The following is a 19,522-nucleotide window of genomic DNA, read 5'->3' on the forward strand; positions in this document are numbered from 1 at the left end:
AGTTTTCACACAAGCCTTTTCCAGCTCTCAAGGAAGAAAATAATCCAGCCCTCAAACGCCTATCAGACTCTCTTAGGTAGGCAGAGGGACCCCATTCCCACTCCAAAACCCATGAAAAAAGTTGATTCCCCCTGTACTCTGTTACTCAGAAACATATCACTAGCTCAATGATGATTCTATGAATTCACTAACATAAAATAAAGGAATAGTCCGTCAATAAAAGTCAGTAACCGGTTGTGGTTTATGCTACCATAATTTGCTGAGTAGCTGTTACAATAGGACAGAAGTTGAGGCAACAGGGCAGGAGACCTGGTACAGATGTGTAAGCAGGAATTCAATGTTCTTACAATCAGTCCTCTATTTATACTATGAAAGCCTGATTTTTTTTCCCCATGAGTGACCTGAGATATACAACAAGCCTATCAGTCAAACACTACATGTCATTATAGGGAGATCTGGGAAAAGTCTCTGGCATTTGCTGAGCCCTTCCTGAGTCATTTTCCGTACCGTGTGCTGTGGGGGACAGTTGTACCAAGCTAACTTCACTGGGATAGCTGGGGAACACAGTCACGCATTCCATAAACAGTTTGCAGAGTAAGGCCGAGTGTCATCACCTGAACAGAGTCCAAAATTGTTCAGTGACCCAAATAAAAGTCTGGTTTTCACTCCCCCCTGCTTGCTAGTCAGCATGCACTGTTCTTGGAGTGTCTGGGAGAACACAGGGTTGGCCTATGGCGGGGGGGGGGGGGGCAAGGACTTATAATATTGGACCACCCCGTTCCAAGCTTGGGCAACTTCAAAGGACAGGGCTTAAGGAACTTGGAACAACCTGTCCAACTTCACTGTCACTGGGTCTGGCTAAACCCAGAAACCAGCCTCCCTAATCCCCACCCCACGTGGAGAGAACATAAACTCAAGTTACTACAAATAAAAGGCCACGGAAGAGTGCCCAGTTGCCCTTTGGGATGGTACAAGGCAATCAGAAGGGAACCATTGGGGTAGGGGCTGTCCTTCCATAAGAAGTTGAGAGAAAGAGAAAAAACCATGACCAAAATGTTTGCCTTGTTTAAATTATCAGCAAGAATGTCTATTCATTTTACAGTTCCAATATATTAGGAGCTGGAGAGCAGTAGCTCCAGAGAGGAGCCAAAGCCACTCTGTTTTATGGGCTAATTAGATGTTGAAACTTAAATTGTGACAGCCAAGCACATATTTTTTTCCCTGGCAGGGTGGTCAGCATTAGGCCCGGGGACATGTAGATGGACAAACCCTTCCAGGGAGCTCAAGGTCATTGTTACAATTTATGGTAAATATAGTTGAGATCTAATTGACAAACCGTGCACTTGCCCACACACTAACAGGGCCGCTAACAAAGCAGGTTTCCTGAGAGAGAAATGAGACCTGATGTTTGTAGCCTGACTGCATATTTAGAAGCAAAGCTAGAACCAAGTCTGCAGTCCAGATAGAAACCGTCAGAGTAGCTGGTCAGCCTCTACCCCCCGGGGGCAAATTAACCTACTCCTGAAACTGGCTTGGTTGATTTCGAGCAGTTTCAGGTAAACAGAGACCTCCTCCTGCAAAAACCTGGCGCTTATGTTGCAAAAACCTGCAACACTGGGGCTGCAGAACTGACTGAATTAAACCCTTATTCTAAGTGAGATTTTTTCTGAGGTAAAGCAGGTCACACCAGCTAATAAAGAGTTAAAACGCCATTGTCCCATCGACTTTCTGGGGTGTTCAAGTGTTCCTCAGAGCAAAGTCCAGGGTATGAAGTCACCAGTTTTTGATAAGAAAAAACAGAATAACAAAAAAACCTTGAGAGATCAGATAAGAAAATAAAAGTACTTTTAACCAAAACAGTGAGTGTTGACAAACCACGGGGGTAGCGCTTTATAATCTTTCTACATCACCGACTACAACACAACCGCCCGGCAAAAAAACGCCACACCGCAGGACGGTACGTGACCAGGCAGAGACGGGGCCCCAGCGAGGACCCAGCAGCTGGCGTGTTCGCCTCCCCGACCCCTGGTGCCTCCCCACGACCCTCCACTCCCGCAGGCTGCGCCCCCTCCACCCTCCAGTCGCAGGCAACGCCCGCCCCCCGCGCCCGCTGATTGGCAGGCGGTGCAGCGACTCCTAGAGCCCGGCCTCGGTTTGGCAGGCCCAGCAGAGGGAACCGACCTACCCTAGCCAATAGGAGGCAAGAGGCGGGACCTGCGGCCGGGAGGCGGTGCTGGTCAGGTGCTCTGCGCCGAGGCTGCGTGCAGGTGAGCCGCTGCAAGTTCAAGGGGCGCTCCCCGCTTCTGCTACCTCCCGGCTTTTGCCCCCGGGTCTGCGTGAGGGAGCCCCTTCCTGACCCTCCGTTCTCTAGTCCCAAGCTCATGCGGACCGTCCGGATCGCTGCGAGGGTAAGAGTCCAGGGGAATGGGCTGCTTTGGTCCTGTGGTCCCCTCAGACCACCCCCCCCTTTCCTCCGCACGCGCACACAGCCCACGTGGGGGGCACCTGCCGGCCTCGGTGGGCGGGAGGTCTGCGAATTGCGAACGTGTTGAATGTCCCGACCCTTCCTAGTGACTAGGTTGGAATCCCAGGGGGGAAAGATGGGGCACTACGTCGTTCTCTCGACGTCTAGTCCCTCTAAACACACCGACTCCTTCACTTTGCATCTTCTCCGCGCTTCTTGGCGCCCTTTGCCTCTATTTCCAAGGCTGCCTGTGGGGAAGGATTGGAGGGGAGGAGAAACTGGAAAGCAGCCCGGTGAAATCTGGACCCAGAACTAGGGATTCCACTGCACTGTGCAGCAGTTTGTGCGTGGAAAAGAACGAAATCTGAGATTTCTTTCATCCCCACCCCCACCTCTCTGTTTATTGCTTTATGTCATCGATGTGATAATGTTCATTCTTCTTACAAACATTCCTGAGCTGTAGACAACACTTAGCCTTTGTTTATTTTCTTTTGTTCAGGAAAGCAGTTCTTTCCTGCTTACCACAGTTGCTGAATTAATTTACTTAGAGGAAAATCAAGTGTTTCATGTAGTTGATCTTTTTTAGCCTTAAATTATATTTGCTTCATAACAGCTTTCCTTGTGTTAGGAAGGTGAAGGAGGAGGGGAGAAGGGAGGGGAAACAGCATCCTCAGCCAGATGTTAGTAAATACAGTTGGAGTTCCTTATTGGAAATGATTTTTAAATGTTCCTTCCAGAATTGGAAACATTATTGCCATTTGAGAAATCGTTTTTAAATTTAATTTTTGAACTATTGTCTGGAGACCAATACCTAATGCAATTTCAGTTTACGGAATGTTCTAGGTATGGTGAAATCATAGTTAAAAATTACTGTATCTGAAAGCAAAGCAGGCGCGTCAAGCAGTTTTTATTTACCTATACCTGTAATATAGGAAGCGAGGCAAGACAGGATCTGTTTTTCAGGTTTAAAATATCTTCAGCATATTCAAATTAGCAAGGTGTCAAAAACCTGAATTGAGATTTCTTGGCACAAACGTGTGGGTAGATCCAAGTTTTGGTGGGCTTACAAATACCTTCATGCAAGAATGGGTAAGAAAAGGAGAGAACCACAAGTCCTTGCTTGATTTGCGAGCCCAGTGAGAGCTCACAAAATTTACATATGGGTTGTTTATCCATATCGCCTTTTGTTAGCTTTTTGAATAGAATAAAAGCTTTTTAGACTTAAATGCAGATTTTAAAACAACCAACAACCTTGATCCAAAGGGAGTCTTTAATCCTGGCAAAGCGCCTTTTCCACACACACATCACTAAGATTAAATATTGACGACTTTTAGCTTTCAGAAAGTCAACACCAAATTTCAGAATTATGTTTCTGTTCATACAGAAACTGTTTTAGTTTAAAGAAGGCTCTGCTTTAATTATGAAATAAATGAATGCAGATTACATTTCACAAGTATATTTGAGTATCACAAATTTTATGTCACTTCAGAAAATCAAGTTCAGGGGCGCCTGGGTGGCTCAGTCCTTAAGTGTCTGCCTTTGGCTCGGGCCTGATTCTGGCGTTCTGGGATCGAGCCCCACTTCAGGCTCCTCCGCTGGGAGCCTGCTTCTTCCTCTCCCACTCCCCCTGCTTGTGTTCCCTCTGTCGCTGGCTGTCTCTATCTCTGTCAAATAAATAAACAAAATCTTTAAAAAAAGAAAATCAAGTTCATCTATTTTCTCTTTTCTTGAGTGACATCCCTAAATTGTGATGAACAAAACATGAGGCCTTGGCTTTGAAAAACAGAAGTATATATGTGTTTTTTTCTAAAGCATTGTTACTGGATTTGCTAATGGTACTTCCTTGTTTCTAGCTTCCTGTAGTTGGTCTAATCATAATAAATACATTCATAGATACTAATTTGACTATATAAAGTTTACTGATCAGAAGTCAAAAGTCTGAGTCCCCTGCAGAAGTTTCTGAAAGTGTTTGTTTTTCTCAAAAGTAAATTATATCATATTTTAAAATGATACTTGGGGAGTTTACTTAATTACTTTGGGAAATGTTTTGATAAATTCTTGAAAAGTAACAGTTTCTAAAATGCAGCAGAACTTCTTAGCTTTATTACGCAGGTAGCCCCAGGTCTAGATGAAGCAACATGATTTTCCCAGGCTGTGATTCATGATATAACTGGGATTACTAAGTACTGTCACTGTCAGTTTTGGGTAAAGTATACCAAAAAAAATATTGCCATTAACTCGTGTGTGTTTTTTATACAGATTATTTTACACTGAACTGATCAAATACTTTGAAAATGACTTCAAAGCTCCTCTGGGTATCCTTCATACTCGCTGCATTAATACTCTCAATTACATTTTCTCTCCAGCCAGACCAGCAAAAGGTTCTACTAGTTTCATTTGATGGATTTCGTTGGGATTACTTATATAGAGTTCCAACACCCCATTTTCATTATGTTATGAAGTATGGTGTTCATGTGAAGCAAGTCACTAACGTTTTTATTACAAAGACCTACCCTAACCATTATACTTTGGTAACTGGCCTCTTCGCAGAGAGTCATGGGATTGTTGCAAATGACATGTTTGATCCTATTCTGAATAAATCTTTCTCCTTGGATAACATGACTATTTATGATTCTGAGTTTTGGGAAGAAGCGACACCAATATGGATCACAAATCAGAGGGCTGGACATTCTAGTGGTGCGGCCATGTGGCCTGGAGCAGACGTAAGAATACATAATACCTTTCCTACTCACTACATGCCTTACAATGAGTCTGTTTCGTTTGAAGAGAGAGTGGCCAAAATTATTGAGTGGTTTACATCAAAAGACCCCATAAATCTCGGTCTTCTTTACTGGGAAGACCCTGATGATATGGGCCACCATTTGGGACCTGAGAGTCCGCTCATGGGGCCTGTCATTTCGGATGTTGACAACAAGTTGGGATATCTCATACAAATGCTGAAAAAGGCCAAGTTGTGGAACATTCTGAACCTCATCATCACAAGTGATCACGGAATGACCCAGTGTTCTGAGGAAAGGATAATAGAACTTGATCAGTATCTGGATAAAGACCACTATATCCTCATTGACCAGTCTCCAGTAGCGGCCATCTTGCCAAAAGAAGGTAAGTCTGACTGAGTGGTGACCTGGGGCTGGGGCTCGATGTGCCCAGTGTACGTGGGGAATTTTTGTTTCTGTGTCTTCAAAGTATGCTTGCCTGTGTCATGGTAATTTTCGAGGGTTTAATCCTTAGACTCCAAAAAAGGCAAAATCTCTTTTCTCAGCATGTAGTTTTTCACTTTTCCTGAGGATTTTGAAATTGATGTTCTCTCTATATTCATGGCAGATGGGTTTAACCATCTTGGAACCACCAAATATGATGAAAGCTACAGCCTCCTTTCTCAGAAAAATTGAGATGGAAAGAGACCTACAGAATTAGCATGCAACGACAGTGACTTTATGGAAGCCCTAAATTTAGCCTTCTGTGGATTCTTTTATAGGGCCTGCTTAATAGGGAAGCAGTGCAGTATAGGAAGGAGAAAGCATCCGTCAAGCTGAGGATTTATTTTTCCTGTCTGGAAATCGAGGAAGTCACAATACATTGATCTTCTTACGAACCTTTCCTCCCAGCCTCATACCAACCTTGTCACCTAAATGCTACTTCTGTTTTAGAGACAGGTGAACTCGCTCAGGGTTAGCCTCCCCAGGTCACAAAGGAAGTACGGAGCAAGACTCGGACTTAGGACTTCTATCTTATCACCCACTAGAGTTAATCTAGGTATCAAAGCAGAGAACAGATTTTTAAAAGCTGGATACCTCACACACGAGCCTTACAGCCCTCACAAGGGAATCAAGAGGATCCTACGAAACAGCGAATGTTAAAATACGTGTGCACCTGCACACAAACGCTTTAACAAATTCAGTATCAACTAACAAGTCTTTTGTGGTTTGAGAAAATCCCAGTAACGCTTCAATTTTCCCTATAAAATTGGAATGTGTCCTGTGTTGGGGTGTTGGGAGGCAGGGAGGAAGCCCCAACAAATGGATTTGAAACACAAGAAAAGGATTAAAGACACTGCCCTTGAAGTTACAGGGCGTACTTTTGCCATACCTCCAGGGTATTCAAGAACTTTCTGTTGCACTAGCTGCCTTCCACCACCGGTCTGCCCTTTCTCAAGGGCTGCCTCGCCCTGTAGTCACGAGATCTCTGTGCTTGAAACTATCAGAAGTTCGTTCTTTTTGTTTGGGTGGCCATTTTACTTAGTGCCCCCAGTCGGGAGGGGGTGTGTGTGTAGTTAAGTCTTTCCATTAGGGTAGAGATTTCTAGTTCTATGTAATGTGCTCTTAAATTCTGTAAAGTGAATTTACATGCAGCTGAAGATTAGTCATTTCTGTGTCCCCATCAAGATTGTTTTCCTCAAGGGGATGAGTCTTCAGGTAACTTCAAGTCTCCCTGTATTCTGTCCACTGGTGGTTTACCTCAGTCGGGGGTCAGCAAGGAAGAAGTAGTCATTGGCCTCTGTTGCCTGGGTGCTTTCCTTGATTGTGAACAGTGAGTGCCTGGTACTGAGTGCCTCTCCGTATCCTTCCTCTTTGAGGTAAATTTGATGAAGTCTACGAAGCCCTAGCTCATGCCCATCCTAATCTTACTGTTTACGAAAGAGAAGAGATTCCAGAAAGATGGCATTACAAGTACAACCATCGCATCCAACCCATCATAGCTGTGGCTGACGAAGGGTGGCATATTGTACAGAACAAGTCGGATAACTTTCTGTGTGAGTATGCACCGGCCTTCCCGTTCTGTATCGTTGCTCGTTGGAGTGGAGGCTGTGGGTAACACGGCAGTGTATTTACCAGTCAGATAACCAGCTGGCGTCCTACATTAGTAGCAAATCCGAGATCCTTGGGACTTTAAAAAGAGGTAAGCCCCTAAACATTCCTTGCTCTGGAAGTCATCAGACCAAAGATAGGCAGAGTGACCCAGACTGCTAATGACAGCCATCATGTTCCTGGAGAAAAACCTAATTGGAAATGTACAAACTGAATGATTTTCTGCATATGTTTTGTGTTCCGATTTCATAATAATGTAATCTCCCTTTTTATTTGCAGTTGTTAGCTTTCTAGTTTCCTTTGCCCTCTTGGCTCTACCAAATATAGGCCACCTTTGTTTTATACCTTGGAAACATTTCGGAAAAGAAGTGCATATGGCATGAAGGATCATATATCAAAATGTGTTTTTCTAATAGCTAGTGATATAATTGTGGAGATATTGCCACCGAATTAATCTTAAATGTAATGGAAATCCCATTTGAAATTCAGACATGCAAAATAAGGGGCTTTCTGTTACCCTTACTGTGTAATTTCCTCTTATATAGCTTCTAGCAGATTATTCAAATGGAAAAGCCATCCACAGGGTTTTACTCCTCTTCAGTGGGCCCGTCACGTGCATCTTTGCCCTTCAACTCCCTGCCCTCTCCCTGCTCTGCTTCGTGTTGCCAGGGACTGCCTGCTACTGACTAAATTTCCCAGGCTCCTTTGCCAACTGGTTTCTGCGTAGGTGTGGTCAGAATAATAGGAGACACTTGGAGGACTTTGGGAGGCAGGAGTTGGGAAGAAGCCAGGATATTGGTCCCGCACATTCTCTATCTTAGGCTGTGTGTCTAATGGTGACCTCATTTCCTCTGTGATCCCAGCTCCCTCCGGACAACTTCTCTCTCTACAGCCTCAGTGCCTACTGGGTAGCTCTGGCTTTTGAGCTCTGCTAACCACGTCTTCCCTTCTGTCCCTCTAGCCATCGGGGGCCAAGGGGCCATAGGAGGTTCCCACTGTTGCTACTGACTGGGTAACTTTGCCACCCCACAGGTGCTTCTCAGCTCTTAGCACTTTCATAGCAAGTCCCCCTATGAACGTCCCTCTGGTGGATGACCTTGCATGGGCTCTGCTTTCCTGGTGGACATAGATATTAACAGGACTACTGATCAGTTCCCGGGGAGTTGTTTCTCCTCTGTTACTTGGGTAGTGAAGGAACCACATTGTATCACAAGTACCCAGAAGGCTTTTTTCAGCCTTGATCCTTGATACAGTATCTAAGAGATGTACAGAAATGTCTCTGCAGGTAGGATTGGGTTCCTATCCTATTTATTGACGAAAGAGAAGCAGTTGCCTGACCATGGCATTTGTAGTACATATGGAGTCACAGCGGCAGATTTTGTAAAAAGGTGCGTTGTTTCTGGTTCTTAAAACAGGTTTTACACGCAGTAATGATCTGTAAGGCGATATTTACTCACACCAGGGGAGCTGTTTTAAGAAAGCTTTTAAAAATAATTTCTTTGGGGGCACCTGGGTGGCTCAGTCAGTTAAGCATCTGCCTTCGGCCCAGGTCATGATCCTGGGGTCCTGGGATCAAGTCCTGCTTGTCCCTCTGCCTCTGCCCCTCCCCGCACTGGTGTGTATGCACGTGTGCTTGCTCGCTCTCAGATAAATCTTAAAAATAATTTCTTTCAAAAAAATGTCTTTGGCCATGAGAACAATTGCTGCTTTTAGATGTTCAGATTCTCGTGTATCGTGCAGATAGCTCTTAGGGTAGAGGGGTTGCTCCAGAAAGGACTGCTGCTGTCTCTGAGGACAGTTACACATACAGTTAACGTACATCGAAGGTGCTCTCCTGAAATTTTGGTGTGGTGAACTGCACTTTACCCAGGAGATCACTCACACCTGTTGTTGACAGCAAACCTTAACAAGGCTCCTGTTTATGTTATGTTCAACATGATTATTCAACAAATAGATATATGAAATAATGATTTCTTCAAGAAATAATTATGGGCCCAGTACATTCTTTCTCAGCCTGAGTTCCACAAGAATGAAGTCCTAATGTCCAAAAGCAGTGGTTCTCAAAATATGTTCCCTGTAGGGCGCCTTGGCGGCTCAGTTGAGCGCCCAACTCGTGATCTCAGCTCAGGTCTTAATCGCAGGGTCGTGAGTTCGAGCCCCACATTGGGCTCCACACTCCACACATTTTTAAGCCTTCTTAAAAAATAACAATAATAAAGTAAAATGCAGTTTTTATTCCAAAGGAGTTTTCATGCTTGTTTTGTATCTCCTGATACATCAGAAGACTTCTAAAGCGTTCCCTGTATTTGTTTTTTTTGTTTTTTTTCAAGATTTTATTTATTTATTTGACAGAGACAGACAGCCAGCGAGAGAGAACACAAGCAGGGGGAGTGGAAGAGGAAGAAGCAGGCTTCCAGCGGAGGAGCCTGATGTGGGGCTCGATCCCGGAACGCTGGGATCACGCCCTGAGCCAAAGGCAGATGCCTAACGACTGAGCCACCCAGGCGCCCCTGTTCCCTGTTATTTGTAGCCACACAAGCACACAGTGCTAAATTCCATTTTGATCTGAACCACCAGTATCAAGATTTCACCCAAAAGTCCTGACCTGTATTTGTCGGTAGTGGTTTGTAGCTGCCCTTAGAGGTGTGATTTTTGTGGTGTCTTTTGTTTTCTTTATTAATTATGTTTCCCCTTTTGTTGGTAATGATGAGTTAATGTCTTTATGACTAAGAGCACCTCTATCCCTTTATCTTTACGACATAATTGGAACAAAATAGGTACCTAACAAGTACTTAACTGCATATTAGTTTACCGGCCACCAAAAAAAAAAAAAAAAAAAAAATCACTTTCATTTTCCCCTGACTTTGGCTCAGCTTTGCTCCTTACCCTCCTCCTCTGCTGTTTCAGGTCGTTTCCGCCTGCAAGAAAGATTTGTCATCAATTTGACTTTCCATTTTCTAAAGCGAACGGTGCCGTTGACAACAGCAGAGATTGTTCCTAAAAGATTATTTTCTTCTAAAAGATCAGTTAGTTAACCTTTGCATTTAAGTTCAGAATTGGACGATACAACAGTTACTTTCATTTTAATGCCCTCCAGCGGGCTAACTTATTCCTTCCTGTGATCTTTCCAGTAGGCAACCACGGTTACGATAATGCGTTAGCAGACATGCATCCGATATTTTTAGCCCACGGTCCTGCCTTCAGAAGGAATTTCACGAAAGAAGCCATGAACTCCACAGATCTGTACCCACTGCTCTGCCACCTCCTCAACGTTATGGGCCTGCCACACAACGGATCGTTCAGGAACGTCCAGGATCTGCTCCGCCCGGCAACCCCAGGAGCTCTTCCTCCCACGCCGAGTCCTACGCTCCTGCACGGGAGCGTCCCGCCCAGAGAAGACGCGCGCGAGGAGTCCTATGCTTATTTCCTGGGGGTGGCTCTCGGCAGCATCTTGGTGATTGTCTTTTCTGTAATTTTCATCAAACATTTAATTCGCAGTCAGATACCTGCCTTACCCGCGATGCAGGCTGAAATCGCTCAGCCATTATTACAAGCCTAATGCGACTTCGGAGCGGAGATGGGGTACTTATTTCAGTGTTGAAAGGTTTCAAGGTCTAGGAAACCCGTTTCAGACATGTGCACAGCTCATTAGGCAGTTACATACATAGACAGGCACACGTGCGCGTGCGCGCGCACACACACACACACACACACACCACACACATACCTACAAAGGATTGAAGTGGGGAAGTCTGATTCTGTTACTCTCTCTGGCTTCGGGGTAGATAAAATCCTGCTTTCTGTGGACCTGGCACATACAATGTCTATGTTTGGCAGCTTTGCACTATGTAGAGCAACTTACCTATTGCACTTGAAATGACTCTCCTGACGGGTGCTTTTATACGAAATGCACTTTACTGATGATTATGTCTTATAATTTGGTTGAAAAAGACAATTTTTTTTTCTGCCCACATCATAGAATACTTGTTGTTCGAACTGAATGAAATTTCTAGTAATTCCTGAAAAATGTCAAAATCTTGACTCCTTAAACCAGGAGTGCAAAAAGAAAGTCAAAACTATTGGAATGAAATAGAATTTTGGAGAGATGCATTCCCAACAGCAGGATGCGTCTGTGGGCATTCCTTCTCATACTTCTTTCTGAAAGACATGGGTTTTCATTTTACTTTTCTTAAAAAAAAAGGTTCAAGTACTCAGATTCATTCTAAACATACCGTATGTGTCATGAAATTCATGATTGCTGTTTTCCGAGGAGTCCTTTTGCTCTGATTCTGTAATGATGAAGACAGCATGATATCTGCGTCCTTCCTATATAGTCCGGCACTGGCCTGCTGTGACCAGAAGCCATTGGAGACCATCCCAGCAATAAGCTTTTCTTCTTGTTCTCTAGTTATTTGCTTCTTTGAAAACTGAATCGCTACTAATCACATTAAAAATCACATAAGAGACGACAATGTTTTCTTTTTGGTAACAAGTAGTAAGAGAGAGCACGAGCCTCTGCAGATCCAGAGTTGTAAGAGAGCCCAAGCCGTGTTAGGTGAAATGTAGGCCGCTCGATCCGTGAGAAGGACTCTGCAGAGCTAGGGAAGGAAAACGAGGTGGGACTGCGTCTGAGATGTTCTCACTGTCCCCAGAGCAGTGCTGACAGGTGCCTTGTGGCAGAAACCTGTGAAATAGCTCGTAGCGGGGACAGGTATTGAAAGGGGGAGCCGAGAGCATAGCCTCGGTTCATGAAGTAGGGGGACACGCACCCACCAGGTGCTCGGGGTCAAAGATGAAGTCAGGTTCACAGACATCTGCCTGGTCACTCAGCTCCTCTCATGTCAACCACCGAAGCTGTGCTTCAGCTCTGTGAAATAGGTTGGGGGGACTGATGGTCTACCTGTCGTTTCTTAGAGGAAAGAGAAAACCCTGGAAAGAACAGTCTTCCTTGAAAAACAAACCAGTTTATAGACAGATGGCCCATAGATGATACTGTGATTTTGTGTATATTAATGCACAAACTGACTAATGAATGGGCTAAATGGCACCGGTATCTAGAAAGAAAGGATGAAGCCGCTGTAAAGAACAAACGTAGTTTTACCTTCAAAAATATAGCTGAGCCCTAAAAGTGAACGGGTTATTTAAATGATGATACTAGTAAAGGTTAGAACTTAAATCTCATTACATTACAAAGCCTTTTAATCAAATAGAATGGAATTCCTGGACGTGGACTGACATGAAAAAGCTGAGAAGTTAGATGGTAGATGGCAAACTTGAGAAGTCTGAGCTCTGAATGAGACATTTTAGACTCCCGTTGGCTGGCTGTGTAGCTGTGAACTTAACCCGCATTATTGAGATGCTAGTATAATGACCGAAAGATGAAATTGGTTGATTTAAACGCATTACTGTTCGAATGCTGTCTGTACATTTAAGAATTGTTGCGTTAAATTCATATTAGAATTGCCTTAGTGGTAAGAGGAAAGCAGATGCTGTACCATCGGTGAAATCATTAAAATTCTGATCTGAATATTGGATTACTGCATGGTTTCTTTTATTTACATGTACTTTGTTTCCTGTAACATATCAGCAGGAGAGTTGACCTGAAGGAAAGTCGTCTTAAACTTTGCTGGGCCATCTCGTCGCTCATGATACCTTGAGAGCTTTTTGGTGTTTTATCTGCATGTGTGCACGGAACACAAATTAGCACAGAAATGAATTTTAGGCTAGCTAATCTTACTAATTGTGAGAATTTTTTTTAAGGTCAGAAGAATGGAGTCCCTCCCTCCCACCTGCCATTTTTGCTGAACGTCACCCATCAGCTGTTTTGTACAATCTGTTAATTGATTTGTCTTCACTGTACGTTTTGTGGAATTTCTTCTCCCTTTGCCACCCGACATTTAAATTTATACGTGCTTTCAAAATGCTCTCTGACGTCTTCAGGTAAAACTAGAACCCTGTTAACGTCAGTTTCCTTACAAGAGCCTATTATCCCTAGAAAATCTAATGGAGATACTAGCTCTTCTAGTTGGTAAGTTTCTGCAGCTGTTCATTAACTGAGGGGGACGGACTCGAGAATCCCCAGAGCCGGGAAGGATTTTAGGGACCGTTCAACCCCCTGAATTAACAAGATCCCTTGACAGCTGTGGAACGACATGGGTGCCCATAGGAGTGCCAGCTGAAAGCAGGAGCCAGGGTCCCATCTGATGCTCACTGGGGACAGGGCTTCAACAGAATGAATGTTGAGGGGACACAACTCAGTCCTTGACAGGCAGGGGATGCAAAATAAAAACAAACTCCTGGAAAAGTGAGAAGCTGTACAAGAAAATGTATTCCTACTTGATAGCATTCTGCTGCCTGCCTTTAGGGTTGCTATGAAGAAGTCTTAAGCCAATTTATGTTCTCTCCCTCCCTTCCGCTCCTTCCTGCCCTCCTCCCCACCCCGCTCCGCTTTCATAACATTTGTTTTGAAGCCCTCAGTTCCCTGAAATTTTACAGTTGTTAAGATACTCCCCTTGTCACTCGAAGGCTTTTTTATTTGAAAGGCTCCTATCTCTTTCTCATTAAAGCCAGTTTCCGTAGTGCGTCTTAGTTCATAATTTCCTCTCGTCCCATGTCTGTTTCCCCGTTTGGGCACTCGTGTGAGCTGGGCGTTGAGCCTCTGACTTGGTCGCTCGTTTATAATCTTTCCCCACTCTTGCTGTTACACCCCTTGAGACACTTCATCTTCCAAGCCGTAGCCCTTTTGTTTTTTTTTACACATTCAAAGTATTTTTTAGTTTTCCCAAGTTCTTGCTTGTTCTGCTTCTTCGTAATAATATATTATTTTAACTTCCTTGAGGTAAAATATACTCAAAAGTGGACAAAGTAAATGAGGCCAATTATTAGAAAGTGAATAAATCCACGTAACTGTCACTTTAGAGGAGAGAGAGAAAATACGACATGACCAGTACTCCAGAAAGATCCTCAGTTCTCTTTCCAATCACTCCCTCCTCCCTCCGGCTAAAGGGGACCCTGTCCCGACTTGGAACGCAATAGAATAGCTTCCCCTATTTTAAATGTTACTAAATGATCAATATGACATACTTTTTTTTTAAGGATTTCATTTATTTGTGAGAGAGCGCGCAAGAGTGCTGGGAAGGGGCAGAGGGAAAGGGAGAAGCAGACCCCCCCTCCCCCGGAGAGGGGGCTCGATCCCAGGACCCTGAGATCATGACCCGAGCCCAAGGCAGACGATTAACCAACTGAGCCACCCAGGTGCCCCATGTTGGTCTTTCTCAATCCCACTCGATGCTATAATTTCCTGTGCAAAATTCTGCAGATATTTTGTTAGACTTATCCCGAGATATTTCATGCTTGTTGATCCCAATATATATGATACAAGTTTTTTAAATTTTCATTTTCTGATGATATATAGAAATACACTTGATTTTTCTATATTGACCGTATATCTAGCAATTTCGGCAAGCTTCTAGTTTGTCTGAGTCCTTGGATTTTGTGTGTATGTAATCATGTCATGTGTGGATAGGACGGTTGTATTATTTTTTTAATCTTATATGATTCCTTTTTCGTGTGTTACCAAGTTGCTCGCACCTCCAGGGCAATGTTAAAGTGATGACAGTGGACAGCCTTGCCTCCTTCCCGATTTTAGAGAAAAACATGGTGCATTTCACCACTCAAGAGTATTAGCTGTAGCTTTACTCTATTATGATATCATGATCAGTATGATATTAGCGGTAGGCTTGTGGCACAGATATCAGCTTGAGGTTCTCTTCCAGATTTGGTGAGTTGGTGGTAGTTGTTTTTTAATAATAAATAGGTGTTGCATTTTGGCAAATGCTTTTTTTTTTTTAAGATTTTATTTATTTATTTGACACAGAGAGAGAGAGGCAGCGAGAGAGGGAACACAAGCAAGGGCAGAGGGAGAGGGAGAAGCAGGCTTCCCGCTGAGCAGGGAGCCCGATGCGGGGCTCGATCCCAGAACGCTGGGATCATGACCTGAGCCGAAGGCAGACGCCTAACCGACTGAGCCACCCGGGTGCCCTTGGCAAATGCTTTCTCCACATTTATTGACATGATCTTGTTTTCCTTATTGATATAGAGGATAACACTGATTTTCGAATATCAAACTAACGCTGCACTTCCGGGATAAATCCCACTTATGCGAATTATCCTTCTAAAATACTGCTAAACTCAATTACGTGTTTTGTTAAAGAATTTCTTTTCATAGAGATATCGTTCTGTGGTTTTCTTTAAACATCTTTGTCAGAGTTTGGTACCGCTGTCATACTGGCCTCATACACCAGGTTGGACATTATGTTATTTTCTTCTCTATTTTCTGTAAGAGTTTGGCTGAAATCATTTCCTCCTTGAATGTGTGACATAACTAATCAGTGAAACCACCTGGACTTGCGAGTTTTCCCTGTGGGGACATTTCTGATGACAAATTAGTTTTTGTGATAGACATAAATAAGGCTATTAAGACTTTCTATTTGATTTTGTATCCATTTTGGTTAAGTTGTATTTTTCAAGGAATTTCATTTTACCTAAATTGTCAAACTTATTGGCATAATATTCTCTTGATGTCCTCTTGGTAAGTGTAGAATCTGTAATTGATGGCCCCTCTTTTATTACTGATCTTGCTAAATTTGTGTTATGTCCCTTTTTCTTTTCTTGATCTTGTTAGGGGTTTATCAATTTTATTAACACTTAACAATACCAAAATTTGGCTTTATTAATTTTTGTCTTTTTTATTTCATTGATTCTGATTTTATTTTTATTATTTCCTTTCTTTCACTCACTTTGGGTTATTTCCTTCATTTTACTAGCTTTCTAAAGTGGGAGCTTAAATCATTGATATTGAATCTTTCTTTCTCTCCAAGACAAGCATTCGAGGTTATAAATTTCCATCTAAACACTGCGTTAGCTGCATTCTACAGAATTTGGTCTGCCATTTAGAAGTGTATTGTTTAGGGGCGCCTGGGTGGCGCAGTTGTTAAGCGTCTGCCTTTGGCTCAGGGCGTGATCCCACTGGGATCGAGCCCCACCTCAGGCTTGTCCACTGAGAGCCTGTTTCTTCCTGTCCCACTCCCCCTGCTTGTGTTCCCTCTCTCGCTGGCTGTCTCTCTCTCTGTCAAATAAATAAATAAAATCTTAAAAAAAAAAAAAAAGAGAAGTGTATTGTTTAATAGAGATATATCTGAGGCTTCTCTGGATCTTATTGTTATTGAATCTATTTTAATTCCATTGTGATCAGAAAACATACTTTGTAAGACTGCTATCTTTGGAGATTATTTATGAAACTTGTTTTATTGTCTTGCATACGATCTATCTTGGTGATAATTGTGTGTGTGCTCTTGCAAAGAATATGTCTTCTGAGGTGGGGTCTGTAATCTCCACACATCCTGTAAGTGAACGTGGTTGATATCACACTCGGGTCTTCCATGTCCTTAACTGATTTTTTTCTTGGTCTAGTTGTTGTATCAATTACTTACGAGAGGAGCGCTGAACTTGCCAATTATGTTGATGGAGTCTTTCTTGAGTTCCGTTACTTTTTGATTCATGAACATTAAGCTCTGCTTTTAGGTATGAACACTTAGAGTTGTTGCCTTCTTGATACATTGGTCCTTTTATCATTGTGCAATGTCCTTCTCTCTCTCTGGAAATTCTTGTCTTGAAGACAGCTTTACTCCAGCCTTCTCAAGGTTAGTTTGCAAGGCATATCATTTTCCATTCTTTTACTTTCAATCTGCCTTTGTGTTTAAAGAAGAAACTACCATCAGCTGGCTTTTGTTTTTTCATCCAATATGACAATCTCTGCCATTTAATCTGAACGTTATTTACATTTAGTTATTGATATGGTTCATTTTCCATTTTGCTCCCCCCCCTTATGCTATATTGGTCTACAGTTTCATTTTTGGGGTCTTTTATCAGGTTTGATATCCATGGTGTTGTGACCTCAAAAACCCACGTATTTTTTTCTAAAACATGTTTTATGAGGCAAAATGGAACATTGATAATCAAACCTAATGAAGAGGCACTAAAAAAGATTATTGGCTTTTGGCGTGTGGACCCTTGTACAATAGTTTATAATTTGCCCAATCTCTAATTCAGAAATTAGCCTTAGTTTCCTTTCTCTACTGAAATAAATTTTGTTCATTTTTTCCCTAGGAAATTATCCATTTCATCTGTATTTTCAAACTTATTTGTGCCAAACAGTAGAAAATAGGCTATTCAGATTTTTAAATATTTTCTTTTTTTACATTCCTGTTTTCTCTCCTTCCACACCTCCACCCCTTTTTTGATTATGTTGGCTTCCGGAATTTACGGATGCCATCAGGGGCTCCCTTTTGTATGCTTCCCCCTTCTGAATCGTGGTCTCTTGATCCCTCACTTTTGTGGTAATTTCTCAATGCCTTAGCACAGGTCTTTTATACTTTGTCCAGATTTTCTAGTCCTCAGCAAGAGGGTTGGTTTGAGTTCATGTGCCACCACTTTACTGAAAACAGAACATTTACTATTAAAAAAAAAAAAAGGCTTCACAAAAATTTTATGTAAGTATCTCCTCAGTGGAAAATTTGAACGATGTGTAAGTCAGTAGTACTGGGTCTGGGTCTGCGCAATAGGAACCATTTTCTAGATGTCTGTATAGTGGGGTTGTCTGGATTTGCTTTGGGGTTAAGTTCTTCTTTTTCTTTTTTTTTTTTAAGATTTTATTTATTTATTTGACAGAGAGAGAGACAGCCAGCGAGAGAGGGAACACAAGCAGTGGGAGTGGGAGGGGAAGAAGCAGGCTCACAGCGGAGGAGCCTGATGTGGGGCTTGATCCCCCACACCCTGAGCCGAAGGCAGACGCTTAACCGCTGTGTCACCCAGGCGCGCCTGCTTTGGGGTTAAGTTCTATTGATCCTTTCCACACCCCCGCCCCGTGAAAGTGAAGTAGGCAAGGTCCTGAGAAAAGCATGCGGATCGGGTCCCTGGCGATTCAGATCTTCACCACAGGAGGGCAGTGTGAACTGGAGACATCTATAAACCATCATTCTAGCACATCAATGGGGGAGCTCACTAGGTAGTTTATGGACAGGTTTCTGCAGTCAAGGAGGTAGAAGATACGTGGAAATATAGAAGGCCTGCCTGGCAGTTTCATTCGATTTTTGGGTAAGACTCTGCCTTTGCCAGGTCACGTGGCCATGAGACATGAGTCACAGAACCGAGCAGTTTCAACACCAGCCACTACCTGCACACGCACATCCATGAGGACATGGAACTAGATACACACGTATTATGACCAGCATGTTTGTGGGGGAATTTTTGCCTTAATATCTATTTTTCTTGAAAAATATGAACTAAACCATTCAAGTAAAGGAGAAAATGTTTACAGAACAATGAAAAATGAAAATCCGAAGGGTTTATGCCAAAAAGGAAACCACTCCTCTGCAGCCTAACTCAACAGGACCCAACAGGCTCATTTGGATTCTCACAGGTTCTCTGAGGCAGAGAGAGAGAGAGAGAGAGAGAGAGAGAGCGCACGCGCGTACTGGGGGAAGGGGGTCGGATTGTAAGGATACCCAAGTACGGGTACCAAGGAAGTGGGAGGTTGGGGCTAGAGGTGAAGCTAGCATCCAAACTTCAGAAGCAGTTGGCCTGGAAAAGGGCTCTGTATCCAAAGATCTCAGCAGCAAGAGTCAAACCATGAGCAGACGTAAGTAATTTGTTGGTATCAAGTTTTACCACTTCGGAGATGTTACAGAGCTCTCTTCAGAGTAAAGGAAGTACCTTTTGTTTTCTCCCACAGTTCCTAGCAGTGTTCACGGAGTATGAATACAGGAAATGCGTTGATCACACTGCTCTATTTTGTCGAATCTCTACTCGATTAGCACAGCTACTTACGAAACAGTTTAAATGCTATAATCCTCCCTCACCTCTAGAGTTTTGTAACCTGCTTTTTCAAACTTCTTCCCTTCTACTGTACACCAATGATAGTTCTGGAAGCTCTGCAAAATTTATCTTGGTCTTCTTTGTAATGATGTCCTCATGTTAAACTCTGTATTTATACAGTCTTAAAAATTGGTTGTTTTATACTTGATACTGGTTTTTAAAAAATTCTGTAATGAATGCCTACATGGATTTTTGCAGTATTATTGGGTCATGTCAACATCTATCACAGTAAGTATTTTTCAGGGTGACAAAAAAAAATAACATTACATTCTATATTTAATAATTACAGTAAAAG

General features: G+C 42.9%; 1 protein-coding gene across 2 annotated transcripts; it reads left to right on the forward strand.

Moving 5' to 3' along the window:
* The first annotated feature begins 2,226 nt into the window (after window positions 1–2,226).
* On the forward strand, window positions 2,227–12,827 carry ENPP5 (ectonucleotide pyrophosphatase/phosphodiesterase family member 5). Of its 2 annotated transcripts, none has more exons than XM_045801697.2 (4): window positions 2,227–2,408; window positions 4,724–5,587; window positions 7,062–7,238; window positions 10,425–12,827. In XM_045801697.2, exons 2-4 carry the CDS (start codon window positions 4,759–4,761, stop codon window positions 10,850–10,852), a joined length of 1,434 nt encoding a protein of 477 aa, XP_045657653.2. In that variant the 5' UTR covers window positions 2,227–2,408; window positions 4,724–4,758; the 3' UTR covers window positions 10,853–12,827. The 2 variants fall into 2 exon arrangements, with proteins under 2 accessions (XP_045657653.2, XP_087713182.1); XM_087857056.1 differs by having other exon boundaries at window positions 2,241–2,267.
* The last annotated feature ends 6,695 nt before the right edge of the window (window positions 12,828–19,522 follow it).

The sequence above is a fragment of the Ursus americanus genome, chromosome 29 (genome assembly GCF_024610735.1).
Source record: "Ursus americanus isolate L20-20 chromosome 29, mUrsAme1.1.p, whole genome shotgun sequence".
In the NCBI taxonomy this organism is placed as follows: domain Eukaryota; kingdom Metazoa; phylum Chordata; class Mammalia; order Carnivora; family Ursidae; genus Ursus; species Ursus americanus.